We start from the raw sequence: 19,485 nt of genomic DNA, 5'->3' as shown, positions 1-19,485 counted from the left end.
TACTTTTTCTCTTTTAACTTTATATGTTTCTTAACTTCCCTCGTCAGCCACGGCCACCCATGCCTCCTCCTAGGATCTTTCTTGCTTTTTAGGAATGAACTGATCCTGCATCTTCTGCATTATACACAAAAATATCCACCATTGCTCCTCCACTGTCATCCCTGCTAAGGTATTGCACCATTGAACTTTGGCCAGCTCCTCACTCATAGCTCCATAGTTCCCTTTATTCAACAGAAATATTGTCACTTCCGATTGTACCCTCTCCCTCTCAAATTGCAGATTGAAGTTTATTGTATTATGGTCACTACTTCCCAATGGCTCCTTCACTTCGAGGTCCCTGACCAATTCTGGTTCATTGCACAATATCAGATCCGGAATTGCCTTCTCCCTGGTAGGCTCCAGCACCAGCTGTTCTAAGAATCCATTTCTGAGGCACTCCACAAAGTCTCTTTCTTGAGGTCCAATACCATCCTGATTCTCCCAGTCTACGTGCATGTTGAAATCCCCCATAACAACTGTAGTAACATCTTTTCGACAGGCCAATTTCAGCTCCTGATTTAACTTACATCCGACATCCAGACTACTGTTTGGGGGCCTGTAGATGACTCCCAACACGGTCTTTTTACCGTTCGTATTTCTCAGCTCTATCCACACTGACTCTGCATCCCCTGATCTGGGTCCCCCCGCGCAAGGGACTGTATATCATCCCTTACCAACATGGCCACCCCACCCCCTCTGCCCTTCAGTCTGTCCTTACGATAGCACGTTTAGCCTTGAATATTCATTTCCAGGCCCTGTCCACTTGAAGCCACGTCTCAGTTATCCCCACAATATCGTATCTGCCAATTTCCAAAAGAGCCTCAAGCTCATCCATCTTATTTCTAATGCTTCATGCATTCATGTATAGTCTTTTTAATTTGTTACTGCCCTCACCCTTCTCATCAACTCCTATTTCCCTCATCCTAACAGCATGATCCCTTTCTGAGTTTTCTGCCTCATTGATACAGTTGTCTTTCTTGACTTCCCTTGTTCTAACTTTCCCTCCAATTTCCTTCTTAAACATCCAGCTTGTCCCCTCCTGCATCCCCCCCGCCCGCCCGCGGCTACTTAGTCTAAACGTAGCTGTGTTGCAGTAGCAAACCTGCCTGCCAGAATGCTGGTCCCTAACCTATTAAGGTGCAAACCATCTCTCTTGTAGATTTTATGCTTACCACAAAACATACCCCAGTGATCCAAGAATTTAAATCCTTGCTTCCTGCACCAGTTCCCATCCACACGTTCAAGTCCATTATCTTCCTGTTTCTGGCCTCACCAGCCTGAGGAACTGGAAGCAAACCGGAGAAAACCACCTTGGACATCCTGCTTTTCAGCCTTCTTCCTAGTTCTCCAAAGTCCCGCTGTAGTATGTTCCTCCTCTTCTTCCCGACATCATTTGTGCCGACATGTACTACCACATCTGGCTCTTCACCTTCGTCCTTGAGGATTTCCTGCACTCTGTCCGTGAAGTCTTTAACCCTGGCACCAGGAAGGCAACACACCATCCTTAAGTCCAGTCAGCTGCCACAAAAACCCCGGTCAGTTCCTCTCACTATGGAGTTCCCTATTAACACGGCTCTGTGCGATATCAGACTCTTCCGCTCTGTCTCCACGTCAACTTTTGATTGACAGACCTAGCCGCCTCGCGGACTGGCAGTGTCATCTGTCTCTACTGTTTCCAAAAGATTCAACTTGTTCCTGACAGGTACTTCCCCCGGGGTCTCTTGCACCTGTCTCCTCTCTGCCTTCCTCAACATCTGCTCTCTTCTGGTATGATTGGTGTAATAACCTCGTTGAAGGTCTTGTCCAGAAAGATCTCGTTCTCTCGGATGAGCCTAAGGTGCTCGAGTTCTTTCATCAGTGCTGCAATATGCTCTGTCAGTAGCTGAACGTGCACACACTTTCCACACTTATACGAGCCAGACACACCAAAGTCAATGACCTCCCACATCAAGCACGTAGCACACTGAACCAGCTTGGCAGTCATGTCTTCACCCTCTTCAACTGCAGTTAGCACAAGTCCCAGCATTGCTTAGTTTGAAACTTCCTATCCAGTACTGGTGCTGGTGCTCCATGAAGCAGACTCTACTTCTTGTACACCAGTCTTTGAACCATACATGCAACTCTCAAGTTTGACTTGCTCTGTGCCAATTTGCACAGGCTCAGGTCATTATGTAGAAGTTCTGCTTCATAATTTGGCATCTCGCCCTTCATACTGACACTGCACACTTTGCTTCCTTGTCCTGACTATGGCATTGGTATCTACATGGGCCTCATCAATGACTAGATCCACTCTCTCCCACTCCAATCCTAAGCAGATGCCCAGAACCCTGGCACTGGACAAACAACACAGTCTTCTAGGTTGCCATTTTTTGCTTTAGAGAAAATGATTAACTCCACTCTATTATCCCATACTACCACAACACTACTTCTTATTCCAGCCTCTTGAATGGCTTCCACGGTGCCATAGTCAGTAAGCTCAATCTCACTGAGGTTTTCATTCTCATCCAAACAATTTGAAACAGCCTCAAACAATTGCAAAAGTTGAGGATTCTAATATTCCTGCTCCATGCATCTCCTTACTGCCTCATTTTCCTGTCTCTGAACAATAACCAAATCAGACAATTCAACTGTAAGAGATATCTTTAAGTAAAAGTAAAAATCCACATTTCCTCTCTCTGATGCGCTGCAGTGTTTCTTGCATTCAAAGTCTGAACTGAAACTACTAGAACTTCAAACACTTGCTACAGATATGTTTGCTCTGGCCCAAGTGGCATCCAGGAACTCCTACATGCTGTAACTATGATACTTCATTTGACTTGCCACTTTTAATGAGTTGCAACATGGAACTATAAATTATAAATAATAATTATGTACTATCAACCTTACCACCAGCTGCTGTACTATTCTGAACTTTAGGAAGGAAATAAACTTTACTCACTTAACATAGCCACCAATTAACCAACTTCTTCTCCTGTTGTTGACTAAAGATGAAGTCCTGAAGGCCAGAAAGGTTTTAACAAAAGTAAAAGAATACCAATTTCCCTTCCTCCACTGAACTCCCTGAATCACCTAACTCTGGCATTCTCCTGTAAGTCACACAAGTGTAAAGTCTAAATTAGTTAACTAGTTTTATATGCTCCTAAGACTAACACACTTAATGAGGGTTTAGTTTCAGTTGGTTCAAGGAACGCTGCTTAAGGTTGGCAAACAGAGAATTTAACATGATCTGGAGGTGCTGGTGTTGGACTGGGGTGGATAAAGTTTTAAAAAAAATCACATCAGGTTATAGTCCAACAGATTTATTCGAAAGCACTAGCTTTCCAAGTGCTGCTCCTTCATCAGGTGGTTTAACATGCACATTCTAGTTTAATGCCAGCTACAAGCTGCAAACTAAATTAGATTTATAGAAAATAAGAAAAACTTTCTTATCCAATAATTGCACATGGTCCTATGTCAAACTGAGTTTGCTAGATTTTTATTTTAAAAGAAAAGAGATTATCAAGTACTAGAACTTTTAAGCTAAGAGGCCAGACAAAGGAAAGATTGAACATTTTTTTACTCAGTCAGCAATACATTTTGATGTAAATGAACCTTTATTATGCATCCATCCCCAATATTAACTAATATTAGGAGCTTATTTTGGTCCACATATCTTGGCTACTGACCTACACCAAAGCATATTACTTTTGTCTTCCTCTTGCCATTTCACCCCTTACGGTTTTTCTCCTCTCATTTCTTGCTTCTGCAATTTCTACCCTCATCTTCCTTCAAAATCCTTGGATGCATCTCATCCAGTCCTGGTGCCTTTCAACTTTAAGTATCAATTGTCTATCCAAGACTTCTGCCTTATTAATTTTGAACCCTTCTAGTGACAGAATTTCCTCCTATCATCATGGCCTAAGCAGCATTCTTGTCTTTTGTACAAACAGATTAAAAGTATTCATTTAACACCTCAGTCAGTCCCTGGGCTTCATGTATAATTCCCCTTTTTGATGACTAATTGTCTCTACTCTCCTTGAGCCACTCTTTTATCATTTACGTGCCTATAGAATACTTTAGGGTTCTCCTTATGTTGGCTCATAATTCTCTTTGCTTCTTGTATTTGCTTTTTTACCTCCCCTCTAAATCTCTGGTATTCCTTTAGATTCTAAATTGTATTTTCTGCCTTACACCTATCAAACAACACTTTTTATCGCCCAATGTCAACCAGGGATCTCTGGATTAGTTTGATCAATCTTTCCCATTTGAAGGAATATACCTCAACTGTACTCTCTTTGAAGATAGCCCATTGTTCAGTTAATGTTTCTTTCTCCAATTTCTTGTCCCAGTCAATCCTGCTCAGCTCTGTGCTTATCCCATTGAATTCAGCTGTCCACCAATTGATTTTTCTTGCTCTGGATTGTTGCTTGACTTCCTTCACCATCAAACTGAACACTATGTACATTGATCACAGTCTCGTAAATGTTCTTCCACTAACACCTGTTCCACTTGGCCAGCATGTTTCCAAGGGGTGGGTCCAAAAATGCATCCTTTTTGGTGGACTGGACACATACTGCTGTCAGAAGCCATCCTAAACACCATACAGGAACACTTGCCCCTTAGGTTGTCAGTATCCCAGTTGATATCTCCATTAAAACAACTCTACAATGTTGACATTTTTCTCTAATTGTTCTGCATATTTGTTCAACTACATCATTTCCACTAGACATTCTAATTCTTGAGCACTATAATATTCTGCTTAACCCATACTGCTACCCCTCTCCTTTTCTTTGCTTTCTGAAGGAAAATGTTTATACCCAGGATTATATAACAATCAATCAGTCTTGTTTTTCCTTGAACCAGGTCTCTCATCGTCACAATATCATATTTCCTCATGGCAATTTGCATCTATAACTCCCCAAAATCATTTACTACACTTTGTTCTGGACTTCATTTCTTTCTCTCTTACTCTGACGTTACCTATCAACTTGCTATTCTCTATGTTTGGGCCAGCTATATCCGCAAGTACTTTGTAAACCCTGGAATTTTCCTTTACTATTCTCTCTCGGGTCCCATACTCCTGCTAAGTTAGTTTGAAGTCCTCCCAACAGTATTGGCAAAATATTCCACAAAGAACTCAGTCCCAGCTTTGTTCAGGTGCCATCTTCTCAAGAATTTAAGGTTTTCCCTTCTGCACCTCCTTCCCAGTCACACACTCACCTACTATTTCTATATTCACTTGCACAAGTCACTAAACACATCAGAAATGACTACATGTGAAGTATAGTTTGCTAACTGTCCTCAGCAACCAAAAGGTTCCACATGTACTGTTAGGGCATCTAACTTAATCTTATTCCACTGCTCTTGGCTTCTCCGCTGCCTCTGCTGTGCTAATTTGCTTGCTTAACATCTAATCAGAGATTAGTCAAAAGTTTCTCTTGTTATGAACTAAAGAACATTTTGGATGTAGGTTTGCCACTGAGCTTGAAAGCTCACTTTCAGACATTTCATCACCCTACGCTGTTACATCTTCAGTGGGCCTCAGGCAAAGCACTGCTGAAAATTCCTGCTTTCTATGTTTGGGTTTCTTTGGGTTGGTGATGTCATTTCCTGGGGTGAAGTCACTTCCAGTTCCTTTTCTCAGGGGTGTTAGATGGGTCTAACTCAATGTGTGTGTTGAGAGAGTTCTGGTTGGAATGCCATGCTTCTAGGAATTCTCGTGTGTGTCTTTGTTTGGCTTGTCCTCAGATGGATGCATTGTCCCAGTCGAAGTGGTGTCCTTCCTCATATGCCTGAGGCCAACTGAAGATGTTACTAATAGGGGACGAAACATCTGGAAATCAACCTTCAAGTTCAGCAAGCAAACCTACATCCAAAACCTCAACCTGAACTACAAATCTTCTCAAAACTCACTGAGAACATTATTTTGAATCCTGCCACAAACTCCATTCCCTCATCATTCATTCCATTCCATTTGCAACCTCACCAACTTATTTGACAGAATTATGCTTTCAATCTTGTATCTGCTCATTCACAAAGACCACCCAGTTACAATTGATCTCAAAAATATTACCCCTCTTCTCATCTGATGCTTTGGTTACTTTCAGATTCAACTCCTGTAAAAGTAATTGGCCAACTTGCCATTGTCCAGCCTCCATGAATTTGGTTCGCCATATCCTAACCCAAATAATCTCTGCTCACCATCACCCATGTTCATGAGCCTAAATTAGATCCAGGCTCATTAAAGGCTCAAAATTAAAGCTCTCAAATTCCTCCAATATCTTGAACCTTATATCTTTTCCAGTACCAAACTCCATCCCCTTAAAATTCTATGTTCTTGCAACTCTGTCCTTGTATGCACTCAACATTCCTTCTTACACTGACACTGTAATGTTAGGTGGCGAGACTCCAAACTCTAGAATTTCCATCCCAGATCTCTCTGCCAAACTACTGCAGCAACTCTCAACTCATTGATTGAGCTTTTAATCACCATAAAAATAAATGTGCAAGTTTTGACCTGAAAATCCTTGATGTTGATATTTGAAATCCCTTTGTATATACACATTTTATAAAATCCAGTGCTTTCAATACATGATTGGTATTCAGCATCTCAGTTCTACAGGACCAGAACAAGTGTATTAGGTGCCTTTGACAAACTTCCAATTTTCTTTCCCTTCCAGTCTTGATAATACAGTGCAGTAGTCTGAATAATATTTCTGCACTTGCAACTACGTTAATTATAATTTATTTTACAAGAAAGAGGAGGAGATTATAATACTGTTTGTACACCCCTAGTGTTCTACAATTTTCACAGGTTATGTATTGGAAGAAATATGCACTATAATATGTCAAATGACTCGATGTAATAAATATGTATTGCTCTAATAATAACTGATTTTATGCACAATTTGCACAATCATTGCAATTCAGTAGGTTATGTTAAATTTTGTTAATTGATTTTTTTTTAAACTAGCTGCAGTCTGATGTACAAATCCATAAAACTGTTGCATTAACAGAATGAGGAATATAATATTAAATTGCGCAAAAGACTGAGATGTAAATACATAGAAACCTGGAGTATATCAATAGATCTAGACTTTCCATTCCACTGCTGAAGCATTTTTGTTTACTTGTGTAGTTTCATGAATAATTGCTTCATTTGTTTTGCTGAAATCTGCTGCTCTTGGCAACTGCCCAGTTTATGTAAAGTTTGTGATGACTGTGCAGATCCATCTTGCAGCTATGCCTATATTGTCCTCTATCCCAGAGAGTGCTTTAAGCACAGACATCCAAATATTTATACAATTCTCTAAATACAGAAAACCACCTTCATTTTAATTTCATCTGATTGTTTTTATCACTTTCATTCAGATTTTATTCCTCTGCTTTGGAAGACAGCAGGCGCTATACTCGGCTAGAATGAAAGGTTACTGACCCAAAACATTAACCGTTTTTCTCTTCACAGATGCTTCCTAATCAGCCAAGCATGTCTAGCAGTTTTTGCTGGTAAATGCAGACTTTGACTTCGGCTTTAACAGGCAAATATAATTAAACAATAAAAGAATAAGTCAACTGTAGCAATAAGTTCAATAACGTCTGCAAAAACATAACAATCGTTTCGGACAAGAAGAAAATGGTAATTCTATTTGTTTCTTGCTACACACAAGCATTACATGTCTACCCTTTGCCAACTGGTTCCAAAAAGCCTTCAAAGTCATCACCAGCAATCGCTTGTTGACTAGTATGATTGTCCACCTAGGAAATTCCATGTCATCGGTCATGCGTTCTGTGGGTCCTTGCATGACTGATGAATCTGTTCCTAGAGTCATAGAAATGTACTGCACGGAAACAGACCCTTTGGTTCAACCCATCCATGCCAACCAAATAGCCCAACCTAATCTAGTTCCACCTGCCAGCACCCGGCCCATATCCCTCCAAACCCTTCCTATTCATATACCCATCCAGATGTCTTTTAAATGCTGAAAGTGTACTAGCCTCCACCACTTCCTCTGGTAGCTCATTCCACACAAACACCAGCCTCTGCATGAAAAAGCTGCCCCTTAGGGTCTCTTTTATATCTTTCCTCTCTCACCCGAAACTTAAGCCCTCTAGTCCTCGACTCCCTCACCCCAGGAAAATACCTTGTATATTTATGCTATCCATGCCCCTCATGATTTTATAAATCTCTACCAGGTCATCCCCTCAGCCTCTGATGCTCCAGGGAAAACAGCCCCAACCTCTTCAACCTCTCCCTGTAGCTCAAATTCTCCAACCCTGGCAACATCTGTGTGAATCTTATCTCAACCCTTTCATGTTTCACAACATCTTTCTAATAGGAAGGTGACCAGAATTGCATGCAATATTCCAAAACTAGCCTAACCAAATGTTCTGTACAGCCACAACATGACCTCCCAACTCCTGTACTCAATACTCTGATCAATAAAGGAAAGCATATCAAACGCCTTCTTCACTATCCTATCTACCTGCGACTCCACTTTCAAGGAGCTATGAACCTGCACTCCAAGGTCTCTTTGTTCAGCAACACTCCATAGGACCTTACCATTAAGTGTATAAGTCCTGCTAAGATTTGTTTTCTCAAAATGCAACACCTCACATTTATCTAAATTAAACTCCATCTGCCACTTCTCAGACCAATGGCCTATCTAACCAAGATCCCAGTGTAATCTGAGGTAACCTCCTTCACTGTCCATTACACCTTCAATCTTGGTGTCATCTGCAAACTTACTAACTATACTTCTTAAGCTCACATCCAAATCATTTACATAAATGATGAAAATTAGTGGACTCAGCACTGATCCTTCTGGCACTCCACTGGTCACAGGCCTCCACAGAGACCATAATGCCTTAAGATATAGGAGCAGAATTAGGTCATTTGGCCCAAGTCTGCTATGCCATTCGATTATCATTGTTTCCTCTACCCCATTCTCCTGCCTTCTCTCTGTCACCTTTGACATCTTGACAAATCAAGAACCTAATTGGTCTTAAATGTACTCAATGATTTGGCCTCCACAGCCATTTATGGCAGTGATTATACAAATTCAGTGTCTTCTGGTTGAAGAAATTCCTCCTTACCTGGAGATGTAACTTTAACCACACAATTGTTTGATGTTTTTGGGTGGTGGAAGTGGTCCTTAGCCTTGAGATTGTTGGCATTCCTTTCTCTGGTTCCTTTTCCATAATTCCTCTAGCTGGTTGGTATTTTCAAAGAATTGTATCCCTCTAAGTCAGCTTCTTCTAAATTAGGGTTGCCATACATTGACATCTATGCTACATTTCTTGAGGGAAGACTTCAGGGAGTCTGAAATGCTTCCATATAGAAGAGTTGGAAGGATGACTGTCTTCTACACAAGAATCCTGGTATCAGCACAGACAGCATGGTCAAAGACTCTTATCCTTAGGTATCCAAAGACAATGCTCACAGATTGGATGTAATGATGAATCTCTGTGTCGATGCCTGCATTAAAATGAAGGGTACCCTTCTGGGTAAGGGAAATGCTCTGCATTTGGGAGGATTTCTTCATTGAACTTAATGGAGGATGGGTTGGTAAAGGATTTGAGTCACAGAGTACGGAATCAAAAAGATGTACAGCACAACAGACCAATCAGTCCAATTCGTCCATGCCAACCAGATATACTTAATTAAATCTAGTCCCATTTACCAACACTTAGTCTATGCCCCTACAAAGCCATCCAATTCATATACCCATCCAGATGCCTTTTAAATGCTGTAATTGTACCAGCCTCCACCATAGAGTCATAGAGATGTACAGCATGGAAACAGACCCTTCGGTCCAACCTGTCCACGCCGCCCAGATATTCCAACTCAAACTAGTCCCACCTGCCAGCACCCGGCCCATATCGCTCCAAACCCTTCCTATTCATATACCTATCCAAATGCCTCTTAAATGTTGCAATTGTGTCAGTCTCCACCATTTCCTCTGGCAGCTCATTCCATACATGTACCACCCTCTGCGTGAAAAAGTTGCCCCTTAGGTCTCTTTTATATCTTTCCCTTCTCACCCTAAAGCTATGCCCTCTAGTTTTGGACTCCCTGATCCCAGGGAAAAGACTTTGCCTATTTACCCTATCCATGCCCCTCATAATTTTGTAAACCTCTATAAGGTCACCCTTCAGCCTCTGACACTCCAGGGAAAACAGCCCCAGTCTGTTCAGCTGCTCCCTATTGCTCAAACCCTTGAACCCTGGCAACATCTTTAAGTCTTTTCTGAACCCTTCCAATAGGAGGGAGACCAGATTTGCACACAATATTCCAAAGTGGCCTAACCAATGTCTTGTACAGCCGCAATATGACCTCCCAACTTCTATACTCAATTCTACCAACTGAGGAAAGCATACTAAACATCTCCACTATCCTATCTACATGAGACTCTCAATTTCAAGGAACTATGAACCTGCATTCCAAGATCTCTTTGTTCAGCAACACTCCCCAGGACCTTACCATTAAATGTGCAAGTCCTGCCCTGATTTGCCTTTCAAAAACGCAGCACCTCACATTTATCTAATTTAAACTCCATCTGCCACCCCTTGGCTCACTGATCCATCTGATCAATATCACACCGTGCTTCTTCACTATCCACTACATCTCCAATTTTCGAGTCATCTACAAACTTACTAAGTTTACTTCCTATGTTCACATCCAAATCATTTACATAAATGACAAAAAGCTGTGGACCCCAGCACTGATCCTTGTAAGATACCACTGGTCACAGGCTTCCAGTCAGAAAAATCAATCCTGAGATCAAGGCTGAGACCAATTCTTCAGTATGCTTTTTTGAAGATATCAAGTGAGGATTGAAGATTCTCTTCCAAGACAGCAGAGATGATATTTTCATTGCATCCTTAAGTCCCATAAGTGACGTTGGTGTCATTTTCTTCTTGGATTTCAATCAGTTGAGGTTGAAAAGTTTTCCATCCATCCTGTGACAATGCCTATGCCACTGGGAACTTGTTCTTGACAAGTGGTAGAATGGTGGCAAAGATAAAGAATGGGCACACTGACACTTCCCTTCTTGACTCCTGTATTGACTTCAAAGGTTCTGTCATCTTAAGATCAGTGAGGACCATCACCAACACCTTACCATGAAAGAGACTGAGGATGATAAATTTTACTGGTCAGTCAGCTTTTGACAGGGTCTTCCATTGTACTTTCATAGAACTTCCTGATTGACTGAGTCAAAAGCCATGTTGATGAAAGCTATGTTGGAGTGGTTGGTGTTATCCCTGACATCTCTATTGCAGTTGCTGAGCAGTAAAAATCATGTCTACGGTTTGGTTGAAGTCCACACTGGTTTTCAGGATGGATTTCCTCTGAGACAAGGAGAAGGCACATAGCGATAATTTGGACAATGATCTCCCTGATAGGGAAAGTAGGGAGATTCTTCAGATGTTCCCACAGTCTAAGTATACTTCCTATGTTCACATCCAAATCATTTACATAAATGACAAAAAGCTGTGGACCCAGCACTGATCCATGTGATACCACTGGTCACAGGCCTCCAGTCGGAATTTGTCTCTTTCTTGAAGACAGCTTCCTTGAGGTTAGAAGGGATTTCTTCTTTGTCTCAGATCTTCAGGAACAGTTGATGGAGCTAATGAGTAAGCTCTGTTCCTCCAAGTTTGAAATCTCCACCAGAATCCCTGTCCTCCCATAGTTTACTTTCATATTGTCTAATCTCAACTTCAACATTAGGTGATTAAGGAATTTCCTCAAAGACGTCCTTGTTGGTGACTGCCATGTAGAAATTCTTTGAAATGCTCTCTCAATTGGAGGCTAATGCTTCCTGTTTTTCAAAAGGGTTCCATTTTTACTCCACACCAGTTTGAAGCCAAAAGGTGTTGGTCCATATTTTGCCTTGATGATACTAAAGAAAACCTGGGTATTGTGCTTGTCAGCAAGGAGTTGCATCTTCTTAGCTTTTTCAGTCCACCTTTGGTTCTTGATTTCTCTCATTCTTTTTTGTGACACCGTTGCGGTTTGCCAAGTTCTCTCTGCCTTGCCGGTGGTGTTATCTTGCCAGGCATGGAGAGCTTTCTTCTTATCAACGAGGTCTTGGATGATGTGGCCTTGGTGGTTCTTGATCTTCTGGTCAATAGTTTCTTTATAGCATGAAATGATGGCTGTCTTCAGCTCTTTCCAAATTTCCTCCATTCCATTAAAACGAATTCTTGAGAAATTTTGGTTAAGACATTTTTGGAGGTTCACCAGTTTGCTTGGCTCTTGAAGCCACTCAGTGTTGAGCTTTCTGAGGAACTGTTTCTTCATCTCCAACTGCTTCTGATGGCATTTGATGGACATTCAGGAGTGGATGAGACTGTGGTCTGTCCAGCAGTTGCGTGCACTGGTCACTGCTTTGATAATCAGGACCTGAACTTGTCTTTTGGCAGAACAGTGTGTTGGTGATGACAAGCTGGTGTTCCACACATTTCGTGAGTAGGAGACTTCTGTTGGAGTTGCAATTCCCAACACTTTCCTTTTTGATGAGTCCTTTCCAGAGTTGGGCATCCTTTCCAACAACTAGCACTGAAATTCCAAGGATGATAAAATTTTCTTCCTTACGGATGTTGGGGAGTATGGAGAATGGGTGGAGTTAAAGTTTTCTTTGGACTTATCTATGGCATCAAGGGTTGGAGCATAGGCACTCACAACCATTGCCTGCTGGTTCCTGGCAAGTTGCTCACAGTGTGTCATGCGGCAATCGTTGATGACAGTGGGGATCTCCAAGAGCCGGTTGACTAATTAGTTCTTGATAGTAAATCCAATTCCTTGCATCCTGGGTCGACCTTTGAGGTTTTCCTCTCCAGAAGATGTGACCAGCAGCTTCTTCCAAAGCTACCCTCTGCCTGATCTTTGAGTCACCCAAGGAGCAGTGATATCAATGTTGAGTTCTCAGGCAACAAGGAAAGCTTTTTGTCTTGGATGATGTTTTGCTCATTATCCAGGTTCTGAAATTGAGTTTTAACTTCAGCTTACAGGCTGCAGGCAGACAAGCCCACTGGATGTGCTTTTCCAGCCAAGTTTGATGATGGAAGAGACTAACTTTAGGGAAGCTTTTTCAAGCCATTTCCCTGTGTAAAGTGAGCAGAGTTGTTCTTGAAGAGGACTGCCCAGTAGTGAAGAAAGCTGCCAAAACTCTCGTCTGTTCCTATTCCAAAAGGGAAACGATTGCGTCAAACTGCCCTGCCTCTGTCCAGGTTTGAAGTAAGGAATTTCCAAACCTCTGAATCCTGTCCCCTTCATCTCTCGCCGAATGGTTGCTCCCCTCTCACTATAGCTTTATGAGCGGCCCTGCCAGGAGTTGAGAACTCCAGATAGCATTGCTCTCAGGTTCAATGAAACAAACACTCAAGCCGTTCCACTACAGCAAGATGATAACCCATGGAAAGGCCTTCCGAGTAGAACAAATCAAATTAAGAAACTGAGCAGAATAGCAACTCCAGTTAGTAGCTAAATTGAAAAGCTGCTAAACACATCTGAACAAATCCCATAAAATGGGATGTTTGCATCTGAATCAACAGAATTGGCCCTGTTTTGAATATCAAGCTAAGGTAAAAGTAAGTGAAGCTGTATTTTAATTCCTTTTTTATCATGATAGAAATGAAGGACTCGGACAGGATACTTTTTCGACGGCAAGATTTTAAGAGTCACTGGGTGGCATGGTGGCTGAGTGGTTAGCACTGCTGCCTCTCAATGTCAGGGACCTGATATATAGTAAAATTTACTCTGATACAATACATGATTTACATTGAGTATACTAATGTTTGGATAAACAAAAACAAAAAGAGTCTGATGGCAGCATTTCCATAACTTTATACACCCTTGTCAAATTCTTTTTAGTTCAGAATAATGCAGGTCAGTTGGACTTGTTTTGACAACAGTGATGACTCAAGAAATCAGAAGGCAGTATAATTTAGATCAGCTAAATCAGCGTTGAAGTGAATCTTAATTCACCAACAGTTAAACAAAATCTTTTTAAAAGTTCTTTTAACAACAGTGTATTTCACCTAAATAACTATATCCAATCAACACTGCCACATAAATATTGCAGATAATATACAGATAGAGCAATTATAAAAACATTGGCTTCAGGTTTTTACTGCTGCTGCACTTGGCAGTCTGTAATTTTCCACTCACTGAAATAAATGCAAAACAAATCAAAGGCTGGCAAGCAAAAGTGGAAAACCCAGGCTGCTAAATCACATTCTAAAACAAATACCTACTTAAAAGGCTCTAATTGAATTTTAAGAATAAGCACTACCACTTTGTCAATCTAGGTGGTCACTGGAATATTGTAATTATGATTTTCATTCAGTTAAAACAAAGTAATCACAAGCAATCCCCATATATAATGCATGCTGTTTTTAAAAGAGTACCATATGTCCAAGCACAAAAGGACCATGTTTAAATGGGAAGTAATAACACTATTCACATGGAAGTTATTTTTTAAAGCTTCAGGTGTACAGAAACAACTTCTAGTAAAAGGGCACAAACTCTGCAAATCAGAGATGGGACACACAGAAGCAAAATCAGAAGTGCCAAATAAGGCAAAACGTAGGATATGGAAAATCTGGAATTCTTCCCAAAAAGCTATGCAAGCTGGGTCGGTTGAAAATTTGAGAAGACTGGTGTTAATCTTTGTTAGGCAAGGGCCTCAAAAGGAAATGATCAAAGTCAGGTAGATGCAATCTAGTCAATTGTGCTTCGAATAGCAGAACAGGCTCAGGAACCGAATGACCTATTCCTAATAATGTGTTTTTTTCCAGCACACAGTGGGCAGCTGGCAATGGCACTTGCAACACTTAAGTTCCAGCACAGCCCAAGCACAGTTCTGATCAATACACTCTCAGATTCACTTCTTTCTCTAGATTGTCTGTTGGTCTTTACTCAACAATTTCTAATAATTCAGCTGCAATTTGGAAGTACTATATAGGAAATGTATGAGCATCAACTATGCATCAGACATATTAAGACCACCAATATAGTTAAGCACCTGATTACTTGCCCACTTTTTTAACAAAAAGTGCATATACTTCTTGTTTTAGATTTTCCTCTCCTAGCCCCACTACTCACTGACCAAAATAATGCTCAATGACTTGCTTTTCCATTTTGAGAGGAAGAACCTAGTGGGTGCATTGATATGCAAATTTCATTGATGCCTAAACATTCCACTGATTCCAGTATTGAGAAACTATGGTCATAGTCAATTGCTTGTAGTGCACATTTCATTTATACTTTTGGATAAATATAAAGAACTCCACTCTTTAAAAGATACACATTTGAAAATTAGGACAGTTTGGTAGTCAGATGCGAATTTGGCTAAATATATCATAAACCAGGGTAAAAGGGAAAAAATAATTTAATGTTGCAATCAGTGTAAATATAATAAAATACTGGCTGATCCTACATGCTTCAAAATTAAATCAAAGTAAAATTAAACTAATATCTTTAACCTGTTCATTTTATAAAATAAACAGATGATGTAACTCACAATGCTTTTAATAAGAATATATTTGTTAAACACATTTAATTTCACTTTCTATGCATTGTGAACATCATAGCAAAATGAAATGAGATTAAGCATCTGCACAGATGGCTTACAGCACTTACATTTACTAAAATGTGATTATTGCAATTTAATAACTGTTACTTTCAAGCATCCTGCTCTGTTTACAATATCTTAAACATATAATAATTTTTTAAAAAAATGAAGCATGGGACTCAACTCTGCTTAACTATCATTATACACAGTGATAAAAGAACAGAATAAGAGTTCTAGCATAATGTCAAAAACACTCTGTCCGTATTGCTCCAATATCCACGAATGCATTTACAGTTAAGGCAATTAATTCTGTCACAAGATGAATTCAGTGGAATGTTGGTTACACGAGTGAACAAGGCATACCAATAAGGTATTGTTCATATTGTTTGTTTTCTTTGTGCAGAAGGGGGAGGTTGCAAGGAATTTATGTTGTAAAGGAAACTAAACAAACAATCCATCATTGCATTAATAATACAGCTGTATCAAGACATTCGAACAACCCCTTAATAGGCCCCTTAATTTTTCACTACCTTCAATTATATCAAGAGGTATTTAAGTAGTGGGATAAACTCAATTGAAAAACATATATGTTCAATCATAATTTATAAACAAAAACACTTTTTTTTAAAAAAAAGAAAACTGGTTCCTACCTTCCTTAAAACAATTTCCCCACTCATATGCATGGCCAGGTTGCTGAAATGAAGGAGCATCTGGTCTGTTGCTAACTGCTGTTCAATCACGTCATCCCCATAAATCACAACAATGGCCACACAAACAAACAGGTGAAAGTAGTCAGTCTGCAAGACACATATACAAAATTACTTCATTAGCAGACAGAAATCTCAGATACTTACAATGGTGAATGATTAGAGTGTATCAGATTTGCAAGGGTGATAGCCATTTCTCTGACTTACCAATAACTAAAATAATATCAACATTTTGCTGTACTTCTTTGCAATCACTGGTCCCTATGAAGAATACTTGCCCTTAGTTTACTGAAGTTTGGAGAGAGGATCATTTTAGGCCATGTGCACACCTAAAACAAATACAGCAGAAATTTTTCTTCCTCTTAGGAATGGACATCTTCGCTTTCATGCAAATTTACTTATCAACTGCCGTGATCTTTTTAAGTTTCATTCAAGAATGTAAAGTTTCATCTTGAGACACAATCCAGTCATTGCTAGTCAGGCTAGCTATGAAATTTACTATGTTGTTCTTGAGTATACTTCAAATCTTTATTTCTGTGCAAGGAATGTAAGTATAACAACTACCACCTAAAAGAAGACAGTATTAGCAAGTTTACATAGTTATTCATAAAAGTTGCAGAGTATTATTTTGTTCAAATGCAGCAAGGAGAAATACTCATGATTGTGAAGAACAGGTCAACTAACAAAAACTAACACAGACGAGAACAGACATGAAATTTACATGGATCCTACTGGTACATTAGTCAGATAAAAATTTCCTTCACTGTGGCAAAACATTGGTTAAATTGCAGATTAAAATCATTGAACAAAATGTCATTTGTAAAGTCGTAGAATTTGTTTTAGAATATTGAACTATAAGTATAAATGTTTTATAAAAATATTTGGAAACAACATTTTTGCCTGGCTGAAGTTCATTCAAAATCATGGTTGTTGAGTTGGTATGACATTCTGATACAGTACTTTCCAGAAGCTCAGAGAAGAATTCAGTTACAATTGCTAGGCCTTATTACTTCTTCAGCCAACAATCATGATTGTTGTGAAGGAGTATTTGTGGAAGGATGATTTCAAACCCAAACTTCAAAATAATTGCATTGAGAAAACCTGGAATTGATAAGCCTTGCGGAAAATGAAGCTATTTAACCATCAAGCTGTCACACCTGAATAAAAGTCACAAGTACAAATGATGAAATGTGCATAAAATTAGGAAATTAAATTCAAATATTGTGAGTGTGTTGTGATTCATTATATTTCGAATTGGAATGTTGGGTGATATTCAAGAGTTGAGGGATTTGGAAACTTTAGGGGTTTACAACTGCCTAATGTCATCAGCTGGAGGTAGAAGAGGAAATTTGAATAAAAGCAAATATAACAAGTTATATTAACGATTTATATAAAACCTAAATAGAGCAACGGATAGAGTACTGCATTCAGATTTGGGCTCCAAAACTTGAGGAAAGATCTTAAAACAGTAGAGATGGAGCAGTACAGATTCACTTGGTGTGCAAAGTAATGCAAATATCAAAGAGAATCAAATAATTAGGACTTTAAAAAAAAACTGGTGAGATTATACTGTCATTTGAAAGAGTGTTTAAAATTATGCACAGGACATATTAGGTAGAGAAAAGTACTGAGTAATTGAGGGATCTAGACAAGGAAACCTAGAAACAAAGTTTTATACTTTGCCACATCTACATTGATAAGAAAGCAAGGGTTGAAGGATATGAAGAGCCATTTCTTTGCACAATCAAAAGGGCCTCAGCAGCTAGTGATGTAAAAAACTCAGCTCGGATTCTTCAAGATACTCATTAAAATGTACCACTTTGCCTTTCACTAATAGCTCATGAGGGTCATGCCAAAATAATGCTTCTGTGAAATTCTTTTGGACATTCTACTGTATTATCTCTCCCTTCACATAGCACTCTCAGACTGAGAGTTACTGATATCACTATAGGGTTCCAAGAACTCTCAGCCATTAGGAATTGAAACCACACTACTGGTGTTATTCTACACCCTACCCTAGCCAACATAAACTGGACCCTTCAGTTCTACATTAAAGGCACTTAGAATTCCAGGCTGTTGACAGCAGCAGGTGGATGAGTACAGGATTAATATACATAATATAAATTGAAAGTTGGAAAATGGTGGGGAAAAGAAATAATGTTTCCTCGAAATTAAGGTTTTCACTTGTTAGAAAGATTTGTTCATATTTGTGAACTGCTAAACCTGCATTTTATACATATTTTAAATAGATATATGCTGCAAAGATGATCATTTGGTAGCCATAAAACTACTGAAATGAACTTTGATTGAGCTTGACTATTTCTATTAGAAAAACTAATACCGATTGATCTGGACTTCCCTGGAGTTAAAAAAAAATAGTTTGGCCTGTAAACTCCATCATGGGCTGGGTAGGAGATGTGCCTCCCCTAGTCAGGCTAAGTCTGAGACTTGGTTGTGGAGGAAAACAAACAGTTGGTGTTGTTACGGTGGCAGATTCAATATTGGAATAAAATGCACATGCTCCTCCAGAATTGCATGGAAGTGTTTATGTTTATACTGCAAACAAGAAGAAAATTTGACACACGAAGTTGTGTTGTGGCCAGACAACAAAGACAGGCGTTATTCTTGTCAGAGAATGTAGAATTCTGACCGTTCTTAAAAGCAATATTTAAAACTCAATGCATCCAACATACCGATGAAAAAGTGTAACCTTTGCTTTTTTTGAAATGGAAATAGAACAGAAACTATCAAAGACTGGTGACACTGGTGGGAAAACAATTGGTAACAGTTGAAGCATGGTGCAGAATATTAACCAGGAGGGGAGAAATAAACAGGTGCTTCATATTGCATTTAATAACAATATTACAATTCAAAGTAAAAAATCCCACAACACCAGGTTATAGCTCCGAAAGCTCGTGTGCTTCCAATTAAATCTGTTGGGATGACGACGTTGGTGTTGTGAGATTTTTAACTTCGTACACTCCAGCCCAACACCGGCATCTCCAAATCATAATTAAAGTGATTTCTTTCCTGTCGTACTGTTAATATTCATTACTGTAGAATCCAATTAACATATCAGACTATTAACAAATTCTGACTGAGAAATAGAGTGCCCCTAGCATATCTAGATCGTACTGATATTTCTACTCCTCCACTGCTATTTAAACTTCTCATTTTGCCAC

At 39.6% G+C, this 19,485-nt stretch overlaps 1 protein-coding gene across 5 annotated transcripts in view; it reads right to left on the bottom strand.

The window, feature by feature from the left end:
- tbc1d16 (TBC1 domain family, member 16) overlaps positions 1-19,485 on the bottom strand; it is a 127,765-nt gene that overhangs the window by 6,085 nt on the left and 102,195 nt on the right. For all 5 annotated transcript variants that reach the window (XM_060844500.1, XM_060844502.1, XM_060844503.1 and 2 more), the window contains one exon: positions 16,247-16,393. In XM_060844500.1, coding sequence (XP_060700483.1) covers positions 16,247-16,393 — 147 coding nt within the window. The remainder of the gene's footprint in view (positions 1-16,246; positions 16,394-19,485) is intronic.

This window comes from Hemiscyllium ocellatum, chromosome 25 (genome assembly GCF_020745735.1).
Source record: "Hemiscyllium ocellatum isolate sHemOce1 chromosome 25, sHemOce1.pat.X.cur, whole genome shotgun sequence".
Lineage (NCBI taxonomy): Eukaryota > Metazoa > Chordata > Chondrichthyes > Orectolobiformes > Hemiscylliidae > Hemiscyllium > Hemiscyllium ocellatum.
Note: the sequence above shows the minus strand (reverse complement) of the source record. Positions and strands in the feature narration are given on the sequence as shown.